This window comes from Nipponia nippon, unplaced genomic scaffold (genome assembly GCF_047370975.1).
Source record: "Nipponia nippon isolate SJK-2023a ecotype South Korea unplaced genomic scaffold, ASM4737097v1 scaffold_2, whole genome shotgun sequence".
NCBI lineage: Eukaryota > Metazoa > Chordata > Aves > Pelecaniformes > Threskiornithidae > Nipponia > Nipponia nippon.
The window spans coordinates 131,348,832-131,374,178 of record NW_028262336.1 but is presented as its reverse complement, the minus strand read 5'-3'; the positions used below and the strand labels follow the sequence as shown (position 1 = coordinate 131,374,178).

At 67.4% G+C, this 25,347-nt stretch overlaps 4 protein-coding genes across 6 annotated transcripts; 3 read left to right on the top strand and 1 right to left on the bottom strand.

Annotated features, from left to right (window-relative positions):
• The first annotated feature begins 775 nt into the window (after positions 1–775).
• On the top strand, positions 776–10,609 carry LOC148055985 (uncharacterized). Its single transcript, XM_087759421.1, has 2 exons — positions 776–5,020; positions 5,297–10,609. The coding sequence occupies exons 1-2, from the start codon at positions 4,090–4,092 to the stop codon at positions 5,398–5,400; spliced, it is 1,035 nt and encodes a 344-aa protein (XP_087615547.1). The 5' UTR covers positions 776–4,089; the 3' UTR covers positions 5,401–10,609.
• Positions 10,610–10,748: 139 nt separating this feature from the next.
• On the bottom strand, positions 10,749–12,045 carry TIMM10B (translocase of inner mitochondrial membrane 10B). Of its 2 annotated transcripts, none has more exons than XM_087759422.1 (3): positions 11,886–12,045; positions 11,535–11,630; positions 10,749–11,443 (listed from the first exon to the last, which is right to left on the bottom strand). In XM_087759422.1, the coding sequence occupies exons 1-3, from the start codon at positions 11,922–11,924 to the stop codon at positions 11,186–11,188; spliced, it is 393 nt and encodes a 130-aa protein (XP_087615548.1). In that variant the 5' UTR covers positions 11,925–12,045; the 3' UTR covers positions 10,749–11,185. The 2 variants fall into 2 exon arrangements, with proteins under 2 accessions (XP_087615548.1, XP_087615549.1); XM_087759423.1 differs by having other exon boundaries at positions 11,860–12,000.
• A 2-nt stretch (positions 12,046–12,047) lies between these two features.
• ARFIP2 (ARF interacting protein 2) lies at positions 12,048–19,462 on the top strand. 2 transcript variants are annotated; one of them, XM_087759420.1, is made up of 9 exons: positions 12,048–12,195; positions 13,248–13,355; positions 13,522–13,630; positions 15,215–15,325; positions 16,430–16,545; positions 16,796–17,017; positions 17,347–17,504; positions 17,608–17,782; positions 18,122–19,462. In XM_087759420.1, exons 2-9 carry the CDS (start codon positions 13,257–13,259, stop codon positions 18,275–18,277), a joined length of 1,146 nt encoding a protein of 381 aa, XP_087615546.1. In that variant the 5' UTR covers positions 12,048–12,195; positions 13,248–13,256; the 3' UTR covers positions 18,278–19,462. The 2 variants fall into 2 exon arrangements, with proteins under 2 accessions (XP_087615546.1, XP_087615544.1); XM_087759418.1 differs by lacking the exon at positions 15,215–15,325 and having other exon boundaries at positions 12,050–12,195.
• Positions 18,319–24,555, top strand: LOC104014878 (FH2 domain-containing protein 1-like). Its single transcript, XM_087758769.1, has 11 exons — positions 18,319–18,369; positions 20,618–20,788; positions 20,856–20,917; positions 21,305–21,407; positions 21,470–21,555; positions 21,658–21,758; positions 21,843–21,913; positions 21,993–22,100; positions 23,223–23,293; positions 23,454–23,730; positions 23,822–24,555. The coding sequence occupies exons 1-11, from the start codon at positions 18,319–18,321 to the stop codon at positions 24,467–24,469; spliced, it is 1,749 nt and encodes a 582-aa protein (XP_087614895.1). The 3' UTR covers positions 24,470–24,555.
• The last annotated feature ends 792 nt before the right edge of the window (positions 24,556–25,347 follow it).

The window sequence follows — 25,347 nt, the reverse complement described above, 5'->3', positions numbered from 1 at the left end:
GCACTGCTGATCCAGGCTCTGCGCAGCTGCTGCATCTCCGTCCAGGACACGGCCTCCATAAAGAACGGACCCCGAGAGAAGAAGAGACTGTCATCAACCCGACTGGTTTGTAGCATCCTGGGCCCGGTCTTCCCAGCCCCTGAAGGCACAGCTTGCACTGTGCTGCTGCGCGATGGCGGAGCTGGGAGAGCAGCCGTGAGGCTGCGTGGGGGCAGCCTCTCGCAGGCACGGGCTGAGGCCGGGGGAGCAGCCCCGCCGTCGGTGCTCGCCGTTGGCGGCGTGCGACAGCGCGGTGCACGGCACCGGGAGCGCCCCGCCGCATGTGCCGGCTCGGCGCCTGGCCGTGGGCACGCAACAGGAGCGCCGTCAGGTCCGGGGTGCCGCAGAAGGTGGTGGCGGTGCCAGGGCGCTGCAGGGTGCAGGCTGGTCCTGCCTCTCCCCCGGGCAAGAAAGGCGTGCGGGGGCGCGTTGTGCCGTGGCCCATGTACCACCAGAGGCCCACGGTGGTCCCCCGCCCACCTGCAGCAACACGGTAATGTACTCGGCGCGTCGCGGAGCAGGGTGAAAGCCCTCGCTAGCACACTGTCCCTCAAACGCTGCCATGCCACCCCGTAGCTTACCACCAGTAAGCCTGATTTTATCCCTTCCCCCCCTTTGAACCTAGTTTGAAGCTCTCCCAAGTTGTGAGCAAAAATACTTTTCCCCCACTGAGCAAGGCGACGCACCCAGGCCCCGGCAGTCCTGGTGTCGCCTCGACCACCCCGCGAGGCCACCCCTTGAGCGGTTTGGGTGGTAGCCTACCATGCGCTGGCTCAGCCTCCATGCAAAGCATGGCAACAGGCTCGCTTCACCCGTCGTTTCTCCAAGCCTCTGCAAGAGCAGCCGCTGGTGAGGTGTGAACGGAGCCACGCACGGCCACCTGGCGTGGACAGCAAGCCTACCTGGACCTGCTGCTCTTTCGGATGTCTTTGGACAGCAGTCGTCTGTACCTTTACGCAAAGCATTACTGTCCAGAAAATTTACCCATCAGACCATTTCATATACACACTGTGCAGCACCCGTAAAGAGCCGGAGTTTGCCCTTTCTGCTCAGTTCCTTCCAGCCAACGATCCCTGATGCTATAAGGCCAGTGAAAGACAGGGACAGGAGAGTTTTACCTCGCCAGCAGGCCCCCAAAAGCCTCTCGGCATTGCACACAAAGGCCGTCCTCGTGCCTGCGGAGTGCAGAAAGCCGCAGGGCGCTCAGCGAGCGTAAAGCAGCGCACCAACTCGGGGAAAGCGTGAGTGGACGGCGCCGCGGGCCGTGAGGATGAGGGGTGTTCGGGGGAAGGTTGGGGCGGCGGGTGAGTAAAGCAGCTTGTTGGCAGACCTGGAAAGGCAGCGAGGTAGGTATGGCCAGGGCTTCACCGGTACGGCTCTGCTGGCAGTGAAAGGGAGCGTGTGCACACGGGCACACGTAAACCCGCGTGTGCACAGCTGCACGGGCTCACAGAGCCTCTGGGGACGCTGCGGGGGTTAACTTGTGCCCCTCTGCAGCGATGCCTTCGAGGTTCCAGCTTTGAGCTATCTGCAGGAACGGCCAAGACCAGAGCTGCAAAAAGGCCGCGTCTCATTTTCCCGGGAGCAGACAGTTTGTCCGGCGAAGGATGCTGGCATTGTGGCAGAGACTGAAGAAACTCCACTGCCAGAATCTCTGTGGCGGTTTGCAGGTGATACAAAACTGGAAGGAGTGGCTGATACGGCAGAGGGCTGTGCTGCCATCCAGAGGGACCTGGACAGGCTGGAGAATTGGGCCGACAGGAACTTCATGAGGTTCAACCAGGGGAAGTGCAAAGTCCTGCACCCAGGAACAACCCCCTGCAAGAATATATGCTGGGGGCCACCCAGCTGGAAAGCAGCTTGGCAGAAAAAAAACTGGGGGTCCTGGTGGACACCAAGTTGAAGATGAGACAGCAATGTGCCCTTGCTGCAAAGAAGGCAAATGGCATCCTGGGCTGCATCGGGAGGAGCATTGCCAGCAGGTTGAGGAAGGTGATCCTGCCCCTCTACTCAGCACTGGTGAGGCCGCAGCTGGAGTGCTGGGTCCAGTGCTGGGCTCCCCAGTATACGAGAGAGTCCAGTGAAGGGCCACGAAGATGATGAAGGGACTGAAGCATTGCTCCTATGAGGAAAGGCTGAGAGAGCTGGGACTGCTCAGCCTGGAGAAGAGGAGGCTCAAGGTGTTCACATCTATTTGTATAAATACCTGAAGGGAAGGGGTGAAGTAGACAGAGCCGGACTCTTCTCAGAAGCAACCAGTGAAAGCACAAGAGGCAATAAGCACCCCAAAAAAAAAAAAGGAATATAAGAAGTTCCATTTAAAAATCACTGTGGGGATGGCCAAGCTCTGGCACAGGTTGCCCAGAGAGGCTGTGGAGTCTCTGCGGAGATTTCCAAAACCCAGCTGGACGCGGACCCGGGCAGTCAGCTCTGGCTGACCCTGCCCGAGCAGGGGCTGGACTGGGTGATCTCCAGAGCTCCCCGCCAACCGCAGCCGTTCTGGGATTCTGTGCTCGCGCTTCAGCAGCGAGCGAGCAGACTGGGCAATAATACGATGGCTGTCTCTCGGAGAAGGCAGCACTGTCTGTAAACCACAAGGCAGCCTGTAAATGTGTGTGTCCACGTCTGCGTGTGCACGTTGTACACAGGCCTTCAACAACACAAAAAGAGGCCCTTCGTGGGGCACGGGTGGGTGAGAGAAGACGGTCACTATAAAAAGCATCTAGTACAGGAACAAGTGCTTTAGTGGAAAGGGCATGCCCTGCTTTTTTAAGACAATATAAATACAAAGGGAGAAGGTACTTTAGAGCGTGACATGATAGACGTTGGCGCCGTAAAATACTGCAGTCAGTGGTGCTTGTCTGCAGACGCACAGTGCAGGTGCATGTGCAGACATTTAAACCTCCAGGCAAGGAAGGTCCGGACCCTTCAGCCGCTACAAGGGGACGACGGCAGCGCCGCAGTCCGGCGCTATGGGCATGCAGTCTCGGACGCGGGCAGTGCCGCAGGCAGCAAGAGCAGGTAGGGCTGCGGCAAGGGAAAAGTGGAGTGAGGCAGGTGCTTCAGCAGGCAGGCTTTGGCTCAGCGTTACCTTTCACAGATTTACACGTGTGCAATACAGTGGTTTGCTCTCAGACAAGCAAACTGCGCTGCTCGGGTGGCGGTTACTGTCTCACCAAGGGAGGCACCCTCTCTCTGGTGCCCAGGCTGGAGAGCTGGATAAGCTGTGCACGCTGTATGACAGGGGACTTTGCGGTCTGGTGTGGGTGGGAAGTAGCTTCCAGGCGAAATCCAGTGCAAAAGGGGTGACCAGCTATTGTAAGATAGGCTGAGCCAAAAACCTGGGGAGATGAGACGTGCTGTGATCTGGAGGACAGGGAAGAAACAGAGCAGAAAGCCTCGCCAAGAAGCCTGCCGGTCCACGCAGCAGGATGAGATCTGGCTTCTCTGGGTAGGTCACAAGTTCAGGATCGCCGTAATAATCCGTCACCAGCGGTGCCATGAGGGTCCGCTTGTGCGCTCCTGTTGCACTCGCCAGCTGCACAAAACCTCAAGCAGTTGTGCAAGCTGCGGTGCACGAAGACGTGTCACCAGCGGCCGTACGCTGCCCTCACCCCGCTCATTACAGTAAGCAATTTGGCAGCAATTGGCCAAACAAATCTGCCCACTTGCCTTTAGGATAAATTATTTCCCCAGAATAACATAAATCACCAGGGCCCCTATTTTAAACTGTTCTGGATCATTTCGCCATTTCAAAGACAGCTGCAAAACGTCAGTGACGCAGGAACAGAGTTCAAGAAAAGAATCTTAGTTCTCGTCCCACACGTATGCTTTCTTCTTGAAAGCCTAGGCAGACGCCATTGTTCTTGGTTGAATTTTCTGCGACATTGTTGATGGGCAAAACGCATCTTTCCCAGTGGAGAAGTTTGTCACAGGCCTCTGCAGTGGCTCTGACTCCTCTTTTTCAGAGAATCATAGAATACCAGGTTGGAAGAGACCTCGAGGATCATCTGGGCCAACCGTTCTTGGCAAAAGCACAGTCTACCCAAGATGGCCCAGCACCCTGTCCAGCCAAATCTTGAAAGCATCCAATGGTGGGGAATCCACCGCTTCCCTGGGGAGATGATTCCAACAGCTGATTGTTCTCATTGTGAAAAATTTTCCTCTTGTGTCCAATCGGAATCTCCCTGGGAGCAACGGGTACCCATTACCCCTCATCTTTTCCGTGTGACTCCTTGTAAAAAGGGAGTCTCCATCTGCTTTGTAGCTCCCCTTCAAGCACTGGGACATGGGGATGAGAGCACCTCGAAGCCTCCTTCTCTCAAGGCTGAACAAGCCCAGCTCTCAGCCTGTCCCCACACGGCAGGCTGCCCCGAGCCTGGATCATCCTGGTGGCCCTTCTCTGGACCCCCCCAGCCTGCCCACAGCTTCTCTGTACAGCGGGGACCCGAACTGTGCACAGGATTCCAGGTGTGGCCTGACAAGCGCCGAGTAGAGAGGGGTCATGACTTCTTTCTCTCTGCTGGCGATGCCCTTCTTGATGCAGCCCGGCCTCCTGTTGGCCTCTCGGCCGCAGCAGCACCCTGCTCGCTCACGTTGAGCCTCCTGCCCACCAGGACCCCCAGGTCCCTCTCCACGGAGCTGCTCCCCAGCCAGGTGGATCCCAGCCTGAGCTGCACTCCTGGATTATGTTTTCCCAGGTGCAAGACCCTACGCTTGTCCTTGTTAAACTTCATAAGGTTCTTGTTAGCCCGCTCTTCCAGCCTGTCCAGATCTTCCTGCAGGGTGGCTCTCCCTTCCAGAGTGTCCGCTTCCCCACTCAGTTTGGTGTCATCAGCAAATTTCATCAGGGTACACTTGACCCCGTCATCCAGATCACTGATAAAGATATTTTGTTATATATGGAAGCAATTAGGAACCCTCTTCAGCCTCCACTGGAAGAACACCTCGTTATCCATACGATGCCTGGTCCATAAAACCGGTAAGCTACGCTCTTTGTTAAGAGTCCTGGTCTATACACTTCTGTCCCGGTAGAGAAACATCTCCAGTAACACAACAACCAATACCTGGGGCTCTGAAAGGTTTTACTCTCAGGCAAAAGTGGCATGAGACGTGTAGCACTGGGCAGCAACAAGCAGGGACAAGAGGACCTGTGCCGACAGCTTTGCAGATCCCTGACTGCAGCATAACAGGGAGAGCTAATTCCGCACTGGGGGCACGCTAGGAACCGGATCCAGCTCCGCTGAGATCCTGGTAGCTGTGTCTTGGCAGGGGGCTCAGAGCTGCCCAGCACGGCGTTGGGCCGCGGGCAGCGTCGGTGACACTGCTGTGCCGCAGGTGGGGACAGCACGGGAGGCGTAGCTCAGCTTCGGCGGGAACCGCTGCGGTCTGGGGAGGATCAGACTGCAGGAGCTGGGGCGGCAGAAGAGAAAAGCAACCAGGAGAAAGGTAACGTCGAACAGCAGGACGGACAGCGAATTCCTGGCACCTGAAGCTGCTCCATGCGAGCCCGGAGCCCTTAAAGCCGACAGATACCCTGAGGGTCTTTGCCTCTGTCGCTGCCAGACGCTGAGCTGCCAGGTTGCAGCAAGGATCCTCGCATCCGTCTCCCAGTGCATGGCTTCACTCGCCTGCTGACGCCCACAGACAGGCCTGCCGAGACCTTCTGTCTGAAATCTGATTAGGAGCAATAACGTGGATTAAAATAAGCGCGTGTGCGTGAGGAAAATGATGTAATTGCTATTAAAGACAGCAGCGTTTCTTTTACAGCCGGCAGCTTGGCACCGCGCTTCTGTCAGTGGTGTCGGGGGACCGCGCTCTCCAAGGGAGAGACCTGGGCGTTGGCTGCAAACGTCGGCTTGCAGCACGGAGGAGGAAAGCTGCCTCCTTATGGGAGGGCTCGGTTTGGGAGGTGGATGCCGGAGCCACTAGGTAGCCCAGAGTCAATCATCACTGGAGTGCCTGGAACATTATAATCCATAAATTTTAGCACAAAAGGTGCTGCAGATAAATCTTTGAGCAGGACTGCCGTTCAGCCAGCACCTGCGCCCCGCAGCAGCGAGCGGAGGGCAGTCACAGCCAGTGGCGGGGTAACCGATACTGCAAAAACATTCATCTCCCACAGCTGAGGAAAGCCCGTGTTAAACTTAATCGGGAGGAAATTTTTCAGACAGAAGAAACTTGTGAGGTCTTTTTCAGTTTCTTCGACTGTGACGCTGTCGGTTCTTGGCAAGCAAGGAAGGATAAGAAATTTAGAAGGATGTTAAGCATTTGCTAGAACATAACAATTTGAAATCAACAGACCTCAATGACTTGCACTGCGCAACACAGTTTTTGTTAAAGCCATGTTCTGAGACAGACTGAAAGCAACTGCTGCCCCACTCAGCAACTGCTCTTGGTCAGACCAGGGTCCAGTACAGGAACGGGGCGAGCGTCCTTCCCACCGAGGACGCGCAGCCTGCTGCTTGCTCCAGCCCTTTGACCACCCCTGCCGCCGCTCTCTGGACCTTTTCCAGTTTGAGAAGGCGACTGTACAGATGTTCTGGTTTGTGCTCCGCTATTGCTTTTGCTCCTTTTCCTAGCACTTGATTTGCTTTTTGACTACCCCTGAGCACTGATCTGCCGTTTGCATAGAAATAGCTGTCGTCCCCTGGAGGTCTAACTCGCACGGCAGTGCTCAGCTCAGGACTCATCGTTTCACGTGCAAAACATGAAATGGCTGTCCCTTTCCATTTATTTAAGCTGAGTTGATCCTGCCCCTGTATCGCCCACTACTGCAATGTCCTGCTGCAGCTCCTCAGAGCCCCATTAGCTGCGTTAGTAAATGCAGCGCTACGAGCAGACTTCCTCACCTCTCTGCCACCGTGCCAGGTCATTCACGCAGAGGCTGAGCAGCAGCCGCCCCCGCGGGTGGTCTCGGTGGGACTCCCCTGGCGACCTCTTTCCACAGGGAAGAACCACCCTTCTCCCCTGCTCCTCTTCTTTACCTGGTCTCTTCCCAGCAAAGGGCCTGTCCTCTTCTCCACAGTACGTGCGGCTCCTGGGCAGCCTTCGCCGAGGGACCTTGCCCAGGTCAAGCAGACGGGTGCCGGGCACCCCGTGCATTCGCCGCGCGGCTGCTTCAGGGACCTCCCCCGGCTCCCTGCTGGCAGCCAGACCGAGCCTCGCTGACAGCGCTGCTCACCGCCGGCCGCTGCCACAGCACAGCTGGATTTGCCATCAAGGGTGGCCTTGCCAGGCGTCTCGTACCAAAACAGGCGAGCCTGGGGAGTCTGTGCAAGTCCCCCTGGGCATGTGGTGGCCAGCTTTGACCTTGGTTGCCAGACCTCCTGCCTGCCGGGACCGGCCACACCAGTCTGACCCAGGCGTTTCTGCAGCAGAGAGCAGCTGCTGCAGTCACCCCTGCACAGACCGCGCACGCGGCGGCAGCTTTTCAACATCTGAGCATCGGTGCACGCATGGGGCAGCCTGCAACCGGCATCGCCTGCCTGCTCTGGCTGCGTGCTGGGGAGGCTGTCCCTGAGCACCGGGAGGGCGCACGCGTCAGCTGCGTTTTGGACCAGGTTCGTATTCCTGCCCTGTCCGCTGCCAGGGCCTTCTGCTCCAGGCTGGGGTCTGTACCTGACAGCACTTGAAGATGTTTCTCAGGTGGCTCCGTATTGCTCATTGGGTCCTTGTCTTCGAGGAGGAGGCCTGGGCTGATGGAGGACTTAACTGGCAGGAGAAAGGAGACCGTCTCTACTCAGAGCCCTCTTCCTCAGGGCTTCCGAAAGCTTTAGGGAGAAGCAGAAAGGAGAATGTCATCTGCGCTCCCAATTTTTACCCTTCCCAGAGCCCTGTGCAGTAAAGTTGCTTTTCAAGGAAACACCACAGTCCAAATTGTGGCGTTTGGAAGAAAGCGTGATCGCAGGAGCCTGCCAGGACTCTGTGTTTGGGGCCATCATCCCTGCGGCCCGCAGCAGGCTGGGCTCTCCTCGCCCTCCCGTCAGGGCGCTGGGCTCCTTGTGCAGTCCCTGCCCTGCGTCCCCAGTCACGTCCCCCTGCCCGCTGTTTGCCCGCTGGGCAGCCAGCCAAGGGGCTGCTGGTCTGGGTTGAGGAGCCGAGGGCAGACACGAGAGCAATGGTGTGTGTGCGTGCGGCAGGGGCGGTTCGGTGCCTGCCGGTGCCCTGTGCCTCTCGCCTGCTCCCAGGCACAGGCAGGAGATCAGAGCCATGTCGTGCAGGCAGCAAAGCTGGATTGCAGGAGCTCAACCAGGGCAAGACAGCACCGTTGCGTGCCATGGGGCTCCGGGGGACCGCGGCAGCCAGCACACAGTCCTGCCATCTCTCCAGCAGCTCTTGATGCCAGCGCCTTCCCCAGAGGGAAGGATCCAGGCAGGAGAGCGCAGCTGCACGATGGAGAGCATCTCCCAGGACTGTACTGAGTCTCTGCTCCCGGAGCTGTTAAGAGACGAGAGGCAGTCAGGAGGCAGCTGCCCCTTCCCATGCCCACGGCAGCCCCCATGAGACCACCCTCCCCGCCCCACGTGGAGACCTCGCAGCCAGCCAAGGAGGAAGACCGAGAGAGCGAGAAGGGAAGGGAACAGGACACACAGATGAGAAAAACGACGTCTTCCTGGGGAGCCGCCTGCAGGGTCTGCCAAGGCTGGGGGGGCGGCGGGGCCGCCGTGAGCCTTAGTGCAGCAGCCCCTGCATGGCTGGCCCCGTGCTCCCCCATGGAGGTCTCCAGGCCATGTCTCCTTGTCCTCCCCATCCCTCCCCAGCTCCGCACTCCGGCCGCTGCCGCGTGCCCCGAGCCTCCCACCCTCAGGCATGGGACCGGGGGCTGCCGGGGACAGAGCACAGGGAGCTGGGCAGCAGCGGGCGAGGGAGGGGGCATGGGGGGCAACGGGGGTGTTGAGGGGATGCGGACCAGGAGGCAAACAGAGCTGCCGTCCAGAGCAAAGCATCACCCTGGCTACCAGGGGACCGTGAAATCAAGGGAAAAATATGAAGGTGCCCAGGGATTTACACCTGATATGTCAGAAGAGGAAAAGTCTGTGGAGCAGCTCAGCACAGCCTGGCCTTGGATGGAGAGCTGTAGTCAGAGGTGCGGTCTGGGAGGCGAACTAAGGAAGGCTTGGCCGGGACAGCAGCCAGAACTCCCTTCCCTTCCCTGCCCTGCCCTGCCCTGCCCTGCCCTGCCCTGCCCTGCCCTCCCCTCCCCTCCCCTCCCCTCCCCTCCCCTCCCTTCCCTTTATGGGTACTTGAAAGGGACGATAAACAAAATGAGACAAACGGCCCGAGTTCCCCCTTTATTTCTCAAATCCACCCATTCTCACACCAAGTTGTCCCAGCAGCTTCTCCTCACCCTGGCCAACTCAGAGCAATGCTACGGCACGAAGCAGCCATGGGCTGTGCCGGCACGGGCTGCGGCAGCCGGCAGGAGATAAGTCAAACCAATGCTGGGACAACTTGGTGTGACCATGGCAGCTCCGGGCCGGCCAACGCCAGGAGCCGCTCCAAGGCTTAGCTGCGGAGGGAAGAGGGGGAAGCGGAGACAGACGTCCCTGCGGGCAGGCGTCCCTGCGGGCAGCACCCTGGCGTGCTCCGCTCACGAGGGGTGCAGAGACCAGGGTGTTGGGGGGCTCAGGAAAGGGCTGCCTGGTGCCCGTTTGCTGCTGGCGGTGCAGTCCCTGCAGTGCCGGCGCCGTGCAGAGCGCTGCTGCTCACCTCAGGTGCCGCAGGGGCTTGGAGAAGGGGCTGGCAACACCGGGGGCCCGGAAAAAGTCTCCGGAGGTGGAGAGCAGCAGGACTGAGACGGTTAGCCGAGAGAGGGAGGGGGGGGGGGGCCGGGGCTCTGCTCTCCCTGCCTCCCGGGCAGGGACGAGGGGCAGGCAGGGACCTCGGCACGGAGGGAACGGCCAAGGGCTCTGGAGCCCTGGGCCAGGGACAAGGCTTGGCTGAGCCCCAGCGGGGCTGTACCGCTCCCTGGATGCCAAGGCTGGCTTCAGCCCTGCCGCAGGTGCTCAGAGAAGGGCTGAAGGCATGGAAACCCCCTTCTCCGCGGTGCAGGGTGACCCTTTTTCTGCTGGCAGAGCTGCGGCCCTGTGCCACCCACTACGGCAATCCCCGCCATCAGCTGTGCCGCCAGCCAGAGCACACGGGAAAGCTCCCAGCAAGCTGCGCTGTGGATCTGCTCTCTGCAGGCAGGGACAGGAGCTGCAGGGAGCTGGCAGGACCCACAGCTTCAAGGACCTTTACGTTCAAATATTTCCAGACGAAGGCTCCCGGTGAGGCCCCTGCCCGCCCGCCCGCCCCGCGGGGAGGTGGTGGTGCCGGACGGCTCCCAGCCCCAGCAGCCTGCGAGCAGGCACGCGGCAGGCAAGCCCTGAACCGCCGCAGCCTCGTGTCTGTCACACAGCCAGGAGGAATCGACCCCTCTCCGAAGCTCACCGGCTTCCGCCGCCTCCAGTGCCTCCTCGCCGTGCCAAGGGCCAGACCCGGCTGTGCTGCCGCCGCCTCCAGCGGGAAGGGCCCGCACCCGCCGAGCCGTGACCCACAGCGCGTTCTGATGCCAACAGCCAGCGTGGGGACAAAGGGGCTCGCGGGAGGGGCAGCGCCAGCCCTCAGCCCCGGGGAGAGCGGCCCCTGTCCCTGCGGGGTGCAGCGCACAGGAGGGACGAGGGGGGCCGGGGCTCTACTCGCCCTCCTGAGGCGTGACAGCAAGACACGGACAAAGAGATGTTTTATTAGCACTAGGAAACTGCCCCAGGCCTGGAGCAGGAAAGCCCAGCGCCAGAGCCGTTAGGGCAGAGTTCAGGTGGGAACTGCCCCCGGCCGAAGGGCAGGCACTGTGATTTCTTTCTTGGTGCCCCCCAAGTCCCCGCCAGCGCCGGCCCCGGCACCGCCAGGCACAGAACAGACCTGGCCACTGCCAGGAGGCTCTCGATGCCGACGCGCTAGAGGACGCGGATCCGCAAGGCCAGGTCTCGGTGCAGAGCGGATCTGCTGCTCCAGACCAGGACTACCAGCAGCGCGTGGAGGCCCAGATCGTGCTGCAGTGCTGGAACGTTACTTCTCCCGCTGGGAAAGCAGAGCCCGGATCCGTCCTGCAGCCACCCAGCCCACCGCTGGTCGGAAGGTGCGACCCAGGACAACAGCCGTGCTACGTGGCAGTGCCTGCAGCCCCTTGCAAGGCTCCAGCGGGGCCTGGAGCCGCCGGCGGGTCAGGAGAGGCTCCGGGTCCCCCGGCAGCCGGCGCCACCGATCCCGCCTGGGCCGAGCTCTGGGACACCTGGGCTGCGCTGGCCTCGTAGTCGGAGACGCGGCGCTGCATGATGGAGGGCATCAGCGCCACGTAGGCGCTCATCAGGCGGTGGTTGGCGTGGACCAGCTTCGCGGCGCAGCTGTCGAGGCACGACTCCTGCGGGACGGGGAGGATCAGCGCGGCAGGGGGGCTCCCACGGCCCCTCCGGCCCCACGTGCCGGGGGCTGCGGCCTCCCCGGGGCCTCACCTCGCGCCCGGTGAGCAGGCGGTAGTTGAGGTTGGAGACGCAGTGCCGGAAGCAGAGCTCGGTCATCCGGTTGTAGACCAGGAGGAAGTCCCGCAGCTGGGAGAGAGGCGGCACCGGCCCACGCTCACCCCCAGCCCGGGACCCCCGGGACCCCCCGTCGGCTCGGACCCCCAGCGCCCGGGCCCCCACCCGCCCAGGCGGCCCGGCCCTGGCCCCCCGGGACCCCACCGCCCCCGGCCCGGGCCCCCGGCCGAGCCCCTGCCCCCCCCCCCCCCCCGCCCAGCCGGCCCTGCCCCCCGGGCCCCCCGCCGCCCCCGGGCCCCACCGGCCCAGCCCCGCCGCCGCCCTCACGCTGCGGAGCTGCTGCTGGTGCTCGGCCCCCGGCTCCATGCCCGGGGGGGGCCCTGCCCGGCCCTGCCGCCTCGGCGGAGCCGCACCACCCCGGCCGCCCGGGCGCTCAGGCGGCGCTTCCGGGTGAAAAGGTCACTTCCGCCCCGCTTCCGCCCGGCGCCGCCGCTGCCCGCCGGTGACGCCACGTCCGGCCGGTCTCCCGGCGGCCCTTGCTGGCGGCGTGACGCGGCTTCCGGCGTGTCCCGGGCCGAGGCGCATCGGGCTCCCGAGCACCGGGCGGGGGGGCCCGGCCGCGGCCGGGGCGGCGCAGGTGGGCGGGGGCCGGGGCCGGCGAGGGGGGCCGGGAGGGGCCGGGGGCCCGGAGCAGGAGGGGCCGGGGGCCGCCGGGCGCCCGGGGCAGGGGGAGCCCGGCCTGCCGGGACCGTGCCCCCGCCAGGCGCCCGGGGCAGGGGCCGCGCCGGGGCCGGGCGCCCCCCGCCGGGGCTCGCAGCCCGAGGCCGCGGCGGGGGCCCGCCCGGGACGGCCGGTCCCCGGGGCGACGGCGCCGAGGGCGGAGCGGCGGGGCGGGCTGGGGATGCGTCCGCCCCCGCTCCCCTCCCGGGCCAGGACGGGGCCTGCGGGCAGCCGCCCCCCTCGCCCGGGGAGCCCCGGCAGCATCTCTTCAGCCAGCGCTCTGTCCTGCGGGTCCGGCCGTCGGGGCCGTGTCCCTGCCAGGGCGGGCAGGTAACGGAGCGCCGGGGGTGGGTCGGGCCCCTGCTCCGGTGCCTGGCACTGCCCGCCCTGGAATGTGCTCAGACCGGTCTGGGCGCCGCGGGGCCCTCGCTGCTCCCCCCGCCGGTGCGCGGCTTGGCTGTGGACGTGGCTCTTGGCTCCGTCCTCGCGGGCTCTGGGCCAGGAGCCGCTCTGCTGCAGAGCCCCGGCTGTCCCGGGGCAGGGTCTGCCGCCTAGCCGGGACCGGCGGACCGCTGCTGCGCCCTGGAGACTCGTGAGGGGCAGGGGAGAACCTCCTCGTTTCCAGAACGTGCGAGCCGTGGGCCGAGGGGCGGGAGGGAACGCGCCGGCCGCGCTCCGGGGTTGCGAGCGGGAGCTGGGGCTGGCTCCTCTGGGACGCGCGGCTCCGCCGGGAGCTTTCTGGGCGGCAGGAGGCTGCAGGCAGGGCCAGGGCGGCACATCCCGAGGGACCCGCTGCCCTCTGCCTGCTCCCTGGCCGTCAGGAGCTCAGCCCAGGCCTTAGGCGTGGGAAGCCCGGAGGGTCCCTGGCTGGGCGAGAGCCCCAGGGTGCTGGCCACGGCGGGGTGGTCTCCATCTCTGCCCGGTCCCCGGGGCTCCCCTGGCTCCAGCGACACATCTGTGTCCTTGCAGGCCCTGAGGATGTCGGACGGGATCATGAGCAAGGCCGCCACCATGGAGATCCCCATCAGCAGCAACGGGGACGCGGGCAGCCTGCCGGAGGACGACGGCTTGGAGCAGGTTGGTAGCTGGGGCCGGGTGGGGACGTGCTGGACCCCCAGGCGTTGCTTTCCGGGCCGTGTTGTGCCGCTGTGCCCCAGGCCCTCTGCGTCAGGGCCACGCAGTCCGCTCGGCCATGCATCCCGGCTCTGCGCCTCAGCTGCCCATGCTCCTCCCTCCGCTCCAGGACCTGCAGCAGGTGATGGTGTCGGGGCCCAACCTCAACGAAACCAGCATCGTCTCTGGCGGCTACGGGGGCACGGCTGAAGGCATCATCCCCACCAGCACCATCAAAGGTAGGCCAGGCCGTGGCGCAGGCTCACGTGAACGGGGCTGGGGCAGCGGGGAAAAGCTGGGGCTGCCTGCCGAGGGCAGCGCCGCTCCTTGTGGGAGGGAAAGGCTCCGTCGCGGGAAGGAGGGCACACCTCACCTCGCCACCCTCCTGCTCCCTGCCGGGCTGCGGGAGCCTGTGGGGAAGGAGGCATGCTGCTCAAGCCACAGGGCCCGCAGTGCTGCCAGGTGGCGAGGGTCCCGTGTGGGCCCACAGGCAAAAGCTCTGTCTCGAGCCTCAACTCGAGCTGGGCTGTCACCTGGGCCCTGCAGCGCGTCCCCTCCCTGGTCCTGACACGTGGTTCTGCCTCGGCCCGGCTGTTTGGTACAACACCTCCTTCCCAGGATGGTGGCTCCTGCTGCGCACGGCGGCTCCTTCCCCGGGCTGGGCTCTGCTGATGGGCTGGCACCCACGTGCCCCCGGCAGAGCCTGGCTGCCTCAGAGCGGAGGGGCTGCCACCCCGCTAACCCCGCTCCTCCAGCACTCCCAGCGTGCGGTAATTAACGGGGAGGCGCAGCGGGAGGGCTGGGCCACAGGCGCTCCCCTCTCTTGCAGGTGTGGGGCCTCCCACGGGCGAGGGTCTGTCCCAGTGGCCGGGGGCACCCTCGGGGCTGTGGCTTCTGGTGCCTGGGCTTTGCACCGTGCTGCGGCGGGGCAGCGCTTGGGTCCTTCCTCTGGTGTTGGGGAAAGACGCTGGTGTTCCACCTCTTCTCTGGTCCTGGGGCAAACAGGGAGCTCTGGGAGTGCGGTGGTGCCAGCGGTTGTGCGGTGAGGACTGGGGATGGGGCAGGGTGGCTCTGAGCCCCCCGCTCCACTAATTTCCTCTTCTCATTGCTCAGGCCCGTCCTGGGGTTGCGGGTGCTCCTGATGGCAAGGCACGGCTGCGAGCGTCCTGCCTGCGGGGCAGCGTGTGGGCAGCTGTGCCCCAGCTCCGGGGCCCTGCGGGGCCCTGCGCCCCCGGGAGCTCTGCCCAGGCGCGGGGGCAGCAATGGCCCAGCGGCTCCACGATGAGCATCGGTGGTGCTGGGCTGGCACAGCTGCGTCTCTCACCCTCTGACCCTCGTGGTCCTGTTTCACACAAGTCTCTGTCCCCCGACTCTTGCCCCAAGCCTCTCTTCTGCAGCAGACAGCTGCTTGACCCCAGCCGCTCCGTGCTGCGCTAAACCTGAGCGAGCGGATTTGCACAGGCAGAGGGGACGTGTGCCTTTGCTCCCAGCCTGCTCTGCCGAAGAGCAGCATGAGCGGCTGGCAGAAGGAGGTGTGTGCTGTGGTTGCCATCCCCCTGTCTCTGTCACGCTGGGCCTGTCCGGCTCCCGGGCACGATGACACCGGTTGAGTGGACGGAGGGAGCGGGGAGGGAGTGCCTGGTGCGGGAGGTGTCCGTCTGGCAGCCAGCTGTGTCTTCTGATGTCACGTCATACTCATCTGCTCCCGTTGCTCTCCCCTGCTGCTATCCTGCCTGCACACTCATCCTCTGTCCTGGCCGTTCCTGCCCCTGTGCCCGTCACACCGCCCCATCTCCTGCCCCTCTCTGCTCAACACCTGCCAGCCCCTCCATTTCCAGGCTGTCTTGTCCAACCTCACCCACCCCGAGGACCATCCGTCTCCCCCAGTGCGTCTGCCGCCAGCAGGATGGCCAACCAGGCTGGCGCTTCAGCAGGTACTGCGGCTGCCCGGCCCCTGGCTGGCGCTCCACGGCCCCGCTGCCTGGGCCTGGGCTCCTCACCCTGGGTTAGGGCACCTGGTTAGCGCTGGGGTCCCTCGGAGCACCCCCGCAGAGATGTGGCTGCAGCCCCACAGAGCCACCGGTGTGCAGGCAGGCGAGCCCGCTGCCGCAGGAGGGAGAGCTTCCCAGTGCTCGCCTCCCCCGGCAGCTGCAGCAGGGTCTTGGTCCTGGTGCTGGGGGGGAGAGGACGGCGCTGCCAGGGCCCTGGGTGGCCTCAAGGTGAGGCCCAGGTGGTGCCCAGCTGCGGGACATCACTCCTGCAGCGAGGAGCCCACGCGTGTGCCTCCCCCGGGCGCTGCCGGTCACCTCTCTTCTCTGGCCCGCTGGCTGAGGAGCGGGGTCGGGCAGGATGCTGCGAGGGGCTGTGAGGGGCACAGTCCAGCGCGGGAGGTGCCGAGGCCCCGTCTGTGAGAGCAGATGTGGCTGGGCTGGTGATGAGGCAGCCCCGGGGCCAGGCCCTGCCAGCTGCTGCGAGCAGGCTGGGGTCAGCGCCTTCTCCTGCGGGGCTGGCTGCCAACGCCGGGGCCCTGCGTGGGACCCCTCTGGAAGGGCTCATAGCAGCAGGTTCCCTGCTGCATCTACGAGGCCTCAGGTCCTGACGCCTGCAAGCCAGCTAACAGGCACGCAGCAGCGCAAGACCGGCCGGAGCCCATTAACGCTGCCAGCTCGTGCCCTCGCTGCTGGCGGGGGAGAGCTGCTCCGACCCAGGGCCCGAGCGGGGCGACGTGCCCAGCGCTGTGCCGCAGCAGGCACGGTGGCAGCTTCCCAGGCAGGGCAGCAGCCAGGCCGGGGTGGGTGCTGCCCAGACCGCGAGTCTGTTGTGCATGGGCTTTGTCGAGCCCCGATGCGGCCCTGTGGGAATCCTGTGCTCCCTGCAGCGCCCCGAGCCCTCCGGGCGCAGCCACGGTGCCCCACTGTGAAGGCACCATTGCTTTTGGAGGAGCGGCCTGGCCCGTGCCCTCGCAGGTGCTGCTGCTCTGCTGAGCTAGTGCTGCTGCCCTGCTAAGGCGATGCTGCGCGGGGCTGTGTCTGTTCCAGGCTCCGGGCTGCACCAGCCCCACCCCAGCCCAGCCGTCGGAGGAGAAGAAGTTGTCCGTGGCATCGCCGTGGAGAAGTTCGACATTGTCAAGAAATGGGGTATCAACACGTACAAGGTGAGCTGCTTCCCGGGAGTGGCGGGATGGCCCGGCTCGCTGCCAGGGCCATGCAGCAGGCTGAGGGTCAGGCCAGCTCCCGTGCTAGGGGCGAAGGAGCAGCGGGAGGTGGAGGATGCGTCCGGGGATCTCCCCGCAGAATGCATGAGGACAGCTCTGCAGCTCCATGCTGCCCGCAGCAGCAAGGAGCGCTGCTCCCCGTCGGCCAGGGACGCGGGGCCTCCTGACGCCTTCCTCCCTCGCCCTGCAGTGTACCAAGCAGCTGATCTCGGAGCGGTTTGGCCGGGGCTCCCGCACCGTGGACCTGGAGCTGGAGACGCAGATTGAGCTGCTCCGGGAGACAAAGCGCAAGTACGAGTGTGTGCTGCAGCTGGCGCGGGCTTTCACCAACCACTTCTACAGCCTGGTGCAGACACAGCACGCCCTGGGGGATGCCTTTGCGGACCTCAGCCAGAAGTCTCCTGAGCTGCAGGTATGCCTGCTGGGGAGACGGCGCGGGCCTTGCCTCTGCCTGTGCTGCAGCCCCTCGTGCCTCTCGTGGGGAGGAAGCCTACAGACCCAAATCAACCTCGGGCTCTGCAGCACAGCCGGGGGCGGCTCTTGGCTCCGCAGCGCCCCAGGTGCGTGAGGAGAAGCAGGAGGTTGAGGATGACAGCGCTGGCGAAGGCCGCGGGGCAGGGGAGAGCGTGAAGGGCCGTGTCCCAGCACCTCCTTGGAGCACCCAGAGCCAGGCTGATCGGGGTGCGCGGGAGGAGAGAGGGGGCCTTGCTGGTGCAGACCCTGACTCCTCTCCTCTCCCAGGAGGAGTTTGGTTACAACGCGGAAACGCAGAAACTGCTCTGCAAGAATGGAGAAACACTACTGGGGGCTGTCAACTTCTTCGTCTCCAGCATCAACACACTGGTGAACAAGACCATGGAGGACACGCTCATGACAGTCAAGCAGTACGAGACAGCCAGGTAGAGCAGCGGCGTGGCCTGTGGGTTCCTGACGGCGTCGGGCGTCCCTGGGGGGGAACTGCGGGGCCGCAGCGTAGCTCTGACGCTGGCTGTCTCTGCGCAGGCTGGAGTACGATGCCTACCGCACGGACCTGGAGGAGCTGAGCATGGGCCCTCGGGATGCCAGCACCCTGTGCCGGCTGGACGCGGCCCAGAGCCAGTTCCAGAGCCACAAGGACAAGTACGAAAAGCTGCGTGCTGATGTGGCCATCAAGCTCAAGTTCTTGGAGGAGAACAAGGTGGGGAAGGGACCTGGGGCTGGGAAGGGGCCACGGGGCGCAGGGTGGGGGTCTGTTGTGCACTTGCTGCGTCCCTTGGCCGTGCTGCCTGGCGGCCGCCTGTCTTTGGGCGGGCAGCAGCCGTGAGGCAGCCAGGAGACCAGAGGGGAAGGGCAGGGGGGCGCCCGTCTCTGCCCCCCTCTCGCTGTCGTGGCTTCTGCCGTGCAGCCTCCTCCCGGCTTTCAGGGCTGGCTCTCGGGAGCTGCTAGGCGGGGGCCGCGTCCCTGCCCCCTGCCCCTGCGCTGGGCGCTGGGCGGCGGGGCCAGCTCGCTGCAGGCTGACCCCTCCTGCTCTTCCCAGATCAAGGTGATGCACAAGCAGCTACTGCTCTTCCACAACGCCATCTCTGCCTACTTCGCTGGGAACCAGCAGCAGTTGGAGCAGACCCTCAAGCAGTTCAACATCAAGCTGAAGACCCCCGGTGCTGAGAAGCCCTCCTGGCTGGAGGAGCAGTGAGCCGCCCCCGCCGCCCCCCGCCCGCTCTGGCCGGGGGTGCCATGGACCTGAATTCTGGCCGCTGGCGCGGGGCCAGGCCACGTGCTCGCAGGGTGAGCGGGGGACGCGGCCTGGGCCCTGCCGCAGCCGGGGGCTGCCCGCCGGGGCCTGGTCTGGGGGGGAGCGGGAGGCCGTGAGTGGGGCCCTGGTGCTGCCTGGGGAGAGGAGCTGGGAGAGGCTGGGGCTCCCCGGTCCCGCACCTGCCCTTCGGGGCAGAGTCCAGCCCTGCCCAGCTCGTTTGCGCTCCCTTAGCACAGACCCCCGGCACAGCGCGACCTCCCTGCCTCCCGGCATCCCTGCGGGGCAGCGGACGCCTCCCTCGCTGGGGCTGTGCACTCCAGACCCCCCCGGGCCCCCTCCCTGCCCACCCGGCCCCGCTCCCCGGGGCCCAGCCCAGGAATACCCCTGCCCTGCGGCGGAAGGGTTCGTTTCCAAATGAAGACGAAGCTCTCGGAGGGGCGGCACCAGGAGCCGGGGCTCCTGCCCTCTCTCCCAGCTTTGGGGTCTCTCCCCGGGCAGCTGCTCTTGCACTCCCTCCCCAGCCGCCCCGGGGGCCGACCCCCAGCCTCACACTACACTCCCCCACGCACGGGTGGGCTGTGCCAGCTGTCTCGGGGCCGTGGCACGCCCGTCCTCCCCTCCGGGTCCTCTGGCCGGGGCCGTGCTCACCCGCTCCGTGCTGGGGTGGCCGCCCTCGGGGCCGGGGGCCCCGTGCACTGCTGCTAGCGAGGCGTGGGCGGGCGGGCGCTGGCCGGACACGGGCCCGCTCACCGCCCCGACGCGTGGGCCCTGGACGGCCGCCGGGAGCTGCGGGGACTCAGACGAAGGACCAAATGCTGGCCGCGTCCCAGGCGGGTGCATGTGCATGTCGGTGCGTGTGCCGCGAACAGCGGGGCCGGGGCCTCGGCCAGCGTCCCGCGCCCGAGAGCTCTGTCCTGCTCCAGCTGAGTGTTACTTCCAGCCCTGGCCACATGCAGCACTTGGGCACTTTCTCCTGAGACAAAATAGTTTGTTTTTCTTGCTAATTTAATCCCTGGTAATTTAATGTTGGGATCTGACGCCCCCCCCGCCCCTTTCCCGGTGAAGGTCTGACCCCCTCCTCCCTCCCAACTTCTGTAAGACTCCAGAATAAAACGGTACGGATCACTTGTGTGCGCGGAGCTGTGGGCCTGGGTCCCCGTGGGCTGGGGGCTGACGTGGGGGGCAAGGGGGAGACGGAGGCGCTGGGCGGCGGTGGGGCGAGGCGGGCGCTTCCCCACGGCTGCGGACTGCTCCTGCCGCGGGGGGGGCAGCAGAGGTGCCCCGAGGGCAGGGTGCCCGCACCCCCCTGCCCGCTCCTGGGCCCCTGCCCGCTCTGTGCGCCGAGCTGGCGGCCGGAGCATCGGCGGTGACCGGCGCTGCTTGGTCCCGCTTGTGCGCGGCCTTACCTGGATTGGCGACGGCGCGGGAACGTGGCTGGGGGAGCGCGGGGCTCCTCCGGCCCAGTCCTGCCCTGTGGTGGGAACGGGGCTGCCCGGGGCCAGCAGGAGCCGAGGAGCCGAGCCCAAGGCACCCCCGCAGGAGCCGGGGCCAGCCTGTGACGTGGCCAGGCACCGGGTCTAGACAAGCAGCTGGTCTTCGAGGAGCCCGTGCGGCACCTTGCTGCGGGACCGCGGGGCTTGAACAGGGAACGGGGCAAGTGCGCAGGAGAAAAAGCAGCCGGAGGCGCTGCAGATGCCCCTGCCCCGGCTGAGCCGGGCGGGAGAGGGCTCCGGGGTGACCCCTGCCCATCCTAAAGCCTTCCCTGGGCATCTGCTGCTGCTTGCTGACAGCCCGGGGGGGACGGGCCTTTGCTCTGGTCCCCCGCAGCCACTCCCGCCTTCCCGAAGCACCGGCAGGAATCGGTACCCGTCTGCCGGGGCCGTTCCACCCCGGCCTGGGGAGCGAGCGGGGAAGACCCCGGGGAGCGGCCCCGGGAGAGGGGGCTCGGCAGGGCTCGTTCCTCCGGGACGGACGGGGCGCCTGCGGCTCCGGGGGTCTCGGCGCTGTCGGTCACCGCGGTCCCGCTGGCAGCCGGGGGCTCCGAGGGTCCCACGGGGCAGCCGCCTGCAGCGGGGCCGGGTTCCCCTTCCCCGGGGGCCGCGGGGAGCCCGGGGCCGGGCCGGGGCGGGGCCGGGGCGGGCCGAGCCGCAAGAGCCGCGGGGCGGCCGGTGCCCCCCGCCCCGGCCCGGCCCGGCCATGGGCTCCCCGCGGCCCCCGCCGCCGCCGCCGCCCCCGGGGCCGCCCCCCCCGGCGCTGCCCTCCCCGCCGGCGGCCGCGCAGGGCGGGCGGCTGCGGGCGCTGCACTGGGAGCCGGTGCCCGCGGCGCGGGTGCGCGGCCGCCGCTCGGTCTGGGCTCCGCGGGCCGCGCCGCCGCCGCTGGACCTGCCGCGCCTCCGGCTGCTCTTCCGAGAGCCCCGCGGGGCCGCCCCGGGGCAGCGCCCGCCGCCCGCGGTGAGACCCCCCCCCCCCGGGCCGGGCCCCCCCGGCCCCCGCCGCCCTGACCGCCCCGTGCCCCCAGGCCGCGCTGCTGGAGCCCAAGCGGAGCCTCGCCCTCGGCGTCTTCCTCAAGCAGGTCAAGCGGTGAGCGGACCCCCCGGACCCCCCGCGGGACGCTGTCCCCCCCGGGACCCCCCCGGCACCCTGCACCCCCCGGACTGACGCGCTGGTACCGCAGACGGAGGGGTGCGGGGGGACACCCGGGTCCAGCCCGTGGCGGGGCAGAATGAGACCTGTCCCCAGGGTCCCGGCGCGGGGGACGTTGCGGGTACCTGCTCCCCCCGCCGGGGTCCTGCACACGGGTGGGGAATAGGGGCTCCTGCTGCCCTCTGCACCCGGGCAGGGATGGGGGGGTCCCTGTCCCCCGCCGTGCCCGCCGCAGGGGGTCGGGTGGGTGTCTGCGCCCCGGGAGGGGTGGAGGGGGGTCTGTGGGCCGCCGGGGGGTCACCCGTGTCTGATGCGTCCCCCCAGGCCCGTCCGCCAGATCGTGCGGGACATCCAGGAGGGCGTCGGGGCGCCCTACGGGGCGGAGAAGCTGCTGGAGCTCCTCCGGATGCTGCCCGGCGCCACAGAGGTGAGGGCTGGCGGGGGGGGGGACACGCGGCGGCCCCCCCTGACACCCCTCTCTGCCCGCAGGTGGCCCGGCTGCGCTCCTTCCCCGGCAGCCCCTGCCAGCTCGCCGACCCCGAGCTCTTCATGCTGCTGCTGACGGAGGTGCCCAGGTGGGAGCCGGGGTCCCACGCACTGGGGGTCCCATGCACCAGGGGGTTCCCCTACGATGGGGGGTCCCGCGGCCCCACCTACTCACCCGCGCTCGCCCCCAGCTACGCCCAGCGCCTGGAGCTGCTGGTGCTGAAGGAGGACTTCTTCCCCCGGCTCAGCGCCCTGCGCAGCTCCGTCCAGACCCTGACGGACGCCGCTGTCGGTGAGCGGCACCACGGGGTGCACCGGGACCGCGGGGTGGGGGGGCACCGTCCCTGCCACCGCTCACCCCTCGGCCGCTCCCCAGAGCTGCTGGAGTGCGAAGAGCTGCACACCATCCTCCACCTCATCCTGAGCGCCGGCAACCACCTGAACTCGGTAAGCCCGAGGCGCAGGGGGCCTGCCGCCCGCCCCCCGGCACCGCAGGGCCGCAGCAACTCCCCCGCTCTGCTCCCAGGGCGGCTACGCCGGCAGCGCCGCCGGCTTCCGCCTCGCCTCGCTGCTGAAGCTGCCCGACACCAAGGCCAACGAGCCAGGCGTGGACCTGCTGCACTTTGTGGCCATGGTGAGCGCCGGTGGGGCCGTGGTGCCTGGCCTCCCCGCACTGCTGGGGGCCGGCGCCGGGTTTACTGGGGGGGTGGCTCATTCTTGGCAGAGCGTTGGGGCCGTGCCTGCAGCGGGCTTTTCCCTGACGGGGTTCCTAAACGGAAGGTGGTCCCTGTACACCCCCTCGTTCCTCCCCCTGGCCCTTGGGGCTGCTCCAGACGTGGCTGCAACGGGCAGGGCCTCGTCCTGGTCCCCTGCCCATCGTCCCCATGGCAGCACCCGCCGTCCCCGTGGCCCTTCTCTGGGCAGCAGCTGGCACGTGGGTGCCTGGCTCCGTCCTGGGCTGCGGCTGCCAGCCCGCACAGGGAGCGTGGCCCAGCCGAGCCCCGGCAGGCGCCGGGCCCTGTGGCAGCTCCTCTGCCCACCGGCCGCTGAAGGCCCTGGGCCAGCCCGGCCACGCACGCTGTTCCCTCTGGCTGGCGTGCCACTGCCGGGCCATCCCGGCTGCCTCCCACTGCCCGGGAGCCACAGGGTGCAGCCGGAGTGGGGCTCGCCGGGGCATCCCCGTGGCTGTGGGCACCTGCGTGTCCCCGGGGAGCCCCAGCTCCCTCCCCTGTCCTGTGCAAGGTCGCTGCCTGCATGGCCCCGGCAGGGATGCGCCCCGTCTGCGTGCGGGGGAGGCTGTTGTCCCCGGCAGACGAGCTTCGGTGCAGTTTTTCCCGCGCTCGCCCCTGCTCTGCCCGGTGGCAGCTGTGCTTCTGCCTGCGGGGAGCCGACGCTGCTGCCTCCTCTTCCTCCTGCCCTCGGCACTGGTTTGTCCCTCCTCGGCTGGGTCTGGACACTCCTGACACCGCGGCCGTAGCCCCCCCCAAGCCCTGTGTGCCTTCGAGGGTGTTTCTCTCCTTCCTGGGCGTTTGGTCGCGGGTGTTGGTTCAAGTCACTCCCGCAGTGACCTGCCAGCACGTCTGGCCGGGGACATGGGGACGCGTGCTCTGGGCTGGCCCCCAGCCCCGCCAGGCAGACGGGGAGTTACCTCTGCCGCTCCCCCGAGCTCCGGCTCTGCCGCGCAGGCGGCTCTGCCGGGGCCCTGGGGATGCCCCGCGGCCCGGCGGGGGCTGCTCGCTGCCCCTCTCCTCTGCAGGAGGCGGCCAGGGTGGACAAGAACCTGCTGGACTTCCCTGGCAAGCTGCGGCACGTGGGCCCAGCCTCGCGGTGAGGGCATCCCCGCGTCCCGGGGCCGAGCAGGGACCCTGCCCCATGGCATGGCACCGGCCGGGGGGGGGAGCGGAGGGGCAGGAGGGGACTCGGCTGCGGGGGGCACGGTGGAGCGGAGTGGAGCGGTGGGGGACAGGTGATCCACACGTCTCGGCAGGATCGAGGTGGCGGAGGTGGAGGTGGAGCTGCGGCGGCTGGCGGGGCGGCTGGCGGGGGCCCGCAGCCTGGGCGCGGAGGGGCTGGGGCCGCAGCTGCAGCCCTTCCTGAGCGTGGCTGAGGAGGAGCTGCGCGGGGCGTGGGACGCGCTGGAGCAGATGCACCGCGCCGCGGCCGCCACCCTCGACTTCTTCTGTGAGGACGCGGCGCCCGGCGGCCTGCAGGAGCTGTGCGCCATCCTGCACGGCTTTGCGGGCCGGCTCCTTGCCGCTGCGCAGGTACCGGCCCCCACGCCCCTGTTACACGCGGGGCCGGCGTCGGCTCTGCCGCCCCGCGCCCGGCCGGCCCCGACCCGCCTCTGCCCCGCAGGAGAACCGGGTGCGGGAGCAGGCGCAGCGCCGGCGGCAGCAGCTGGAGCGGGAGCGGCTGAAGCGTCGCTCCGTGGCCACGTGCTCCGCGTGGGACGCGGCCCCATGGCACGCGGGGCGGGACAGCCCCTTCCCGCTCACGCCCCAGCCCCGCCGGCACCGCCTGCCGTCCCTGCGGCCCAGCTCCGAGCCCTGCCTGGCTGCCTCGCCGGGGGACGACCCCCCCGGCTCCCCCAGCCCCCTGGGCTGCGGGAGCCCCCTCCTGCCCCCAGCTCTGCAGAGCCCTGCCTGGCCGCCCGGAGCCCCCCCGGCCCTGCTGCGGCGGCACACGGCCCCGGCGCTGCCAGCCCTGCCCGAGGCGGGGAGCTGCCACCAGCCCTCCCCGGGCGCCCCGGCCAGCGGCCAGCGGGAGCCTTTCGAGCCCGGCCCCGAGCCCGACCTGCCCGAGCCACCCCCCCTGGCCGCAGCCTCGGCCCCCGCCAGCCCCGCACCCTTCTTCAGCCTGGCTGGCCTCTTCCAGCGGAGGGGGGTCCGGAGGGGGCCGGAGTGCCCCCAGCCGCCCCCGGCCGCCCCCGCCGAGGGCTCTGCCCTGCTCGGCTTCCTCCAGCGCCTGACGGGTGGGAAGGGGCACGGGACCCCCCCCAGCTGAGGGGCTGCCGGGCTGGGCTCTGGTTTTACCCTTCCCTGTGTCCCTGCTCCTGCCTGTTCTTTTGTGAAATAAACGCTGAGGATCTCCCTGGCCTCCTGCTCCCGGGGCGGTGGCCACGCTCTGGGCCTGTCCGCCGCCCCGCGTTGCCGTCACACGAGGCCATGGCGGCACCCGGCTGCCTCTGTCCGGCACAGCGCGGTGCCGGCCCTGCTGCCCGGGGGCCCCGCGGCCGCAGCTCCCTGCCTGCCGCCTCCGCGCCGCAGCTTCGCGGCCATGCCGCAGCACCTGGCGCAGCTGCCATGGCAGCCACGTCCCCTGCCCGGTGCTGGCCCAGGGCTGGCCTGCGGCCACGTCCCTGCCAAGCAGCCCCTCCGCCGGCCCTATCACTGCGCCCTTTGTTGTTGGGCTGGTGCCGGCCGTGCCAGGCGGTGCAGAGGCAGGCGGTGCAGGACCCCGTCCCCTGCGGGAGCCGTGCCCGGGCTGGCCACCCCCTGCCCTGGCCCGGCCACTCCGTGGGGCTGCTTGTGGCCTCCCATCACGGTGGCCTGGCCAGCACCGGCACGGCCCCAGGACCCCAGTGCTGGTCCCTCCTGTCCTGGCAGCCCGATCCAGCCTGAAGCATGACCTGGGAGGGGGCGCGGAGGCGGGGGTCCCAGGCTGGCCGGGGACCCCAGGGGTCCCTGCCCACCCCCTGCTCGAAGCAGGGGCAGCTGTGGGGTCAGCGTGGGCTGCTCACAGCCTCATCCAGCAGCGTCTTGAAAACCTCCAAGGATGGAGGCTGCACAGCATCTGTCGGCGACCTGCTCCAATACCGGGGGTCCTCACAGAGAAAAACCTTCCCCTGTATCCAGCCTGAAGTTCCCATTTCGACCCACGCC

Coding starts and splice junctions, on each gene's coding strand:
- LOC148055985 (XM_087759421.1), top strand. CDS start 4,090: ATGGCCCAGCACCCTGTCCAGCCAAATCTTGAAAGCATCCAATGGTGG. Junction 5,021..5,296: donor ATGCCTGGTCCATAAAACCG/GTAAGCTACGCT, acceptor AGATCCTGGTAG/CTGTGTCTTGGCAGGGGGCT.
- TIMM10B (XM_087759422.1), bottom strand. CDS start 11,924: ATGGAGCCGGGGGCCGAGCACCAGCAGCAGCTCCGCAGC. Junction 11,631..11,885: donor ACCAGCAGCAGCTCCGCAGC/GTGAGGGCGGCG, acceptor CCTCTCTCCCAG/CTGCGGGACTTCCTCCTGGT. Junction 11,444..11,534: donor GCCTGCTCACCGGGCGCGAG/GTGAGGCCCCGG, acceptor CCCGTCCCGCAG/GAGTCGTGCCTCGACAGCTG.
- ARFIP2 (XM_087759420.1), top strand. CDS start 13,257: ATGTCGGACGGGATCATGAGCAAGGCCGCCACCATGGAGATCCCCATC. Junction 13,356..13,521: donor AGGACGACGGCTTGGAGCAG/GTTGGTAGCTGG, acceptor CCTCCGCTCCAG/GACCTGCAGCAGGTGATGGT. Junction 17,783..18,121: donor AGTTCTTGGAGGAGAACAAG/GTGGGGAAGGGA, acceptor TGCTCTTCCCAG/ATCAAGGTGATGCACAAGCA.
- LOC104014878 (XM_087758769.1), top strand. CDS start 18,319: ATGGACCTGAATTCTGGCCGCTGGCGCGGGGCCAGGCCACGTGCTCGC. Junction 20,918..21,304: donor TTCCTCAAGCAGGTCAAGCG/GTGAGCGGACCC, acceptor GCGTCCCCCCAG/GCCCGTCCGCCAGATCGTGC. Junction 21,556..21,657: donor CTGCTGACGGAGGTGCCCAG/GTGGGAGCCGGG, acceptor GCTCGCCCCCAG/CTACGCCCAGCGCCTGGAGC.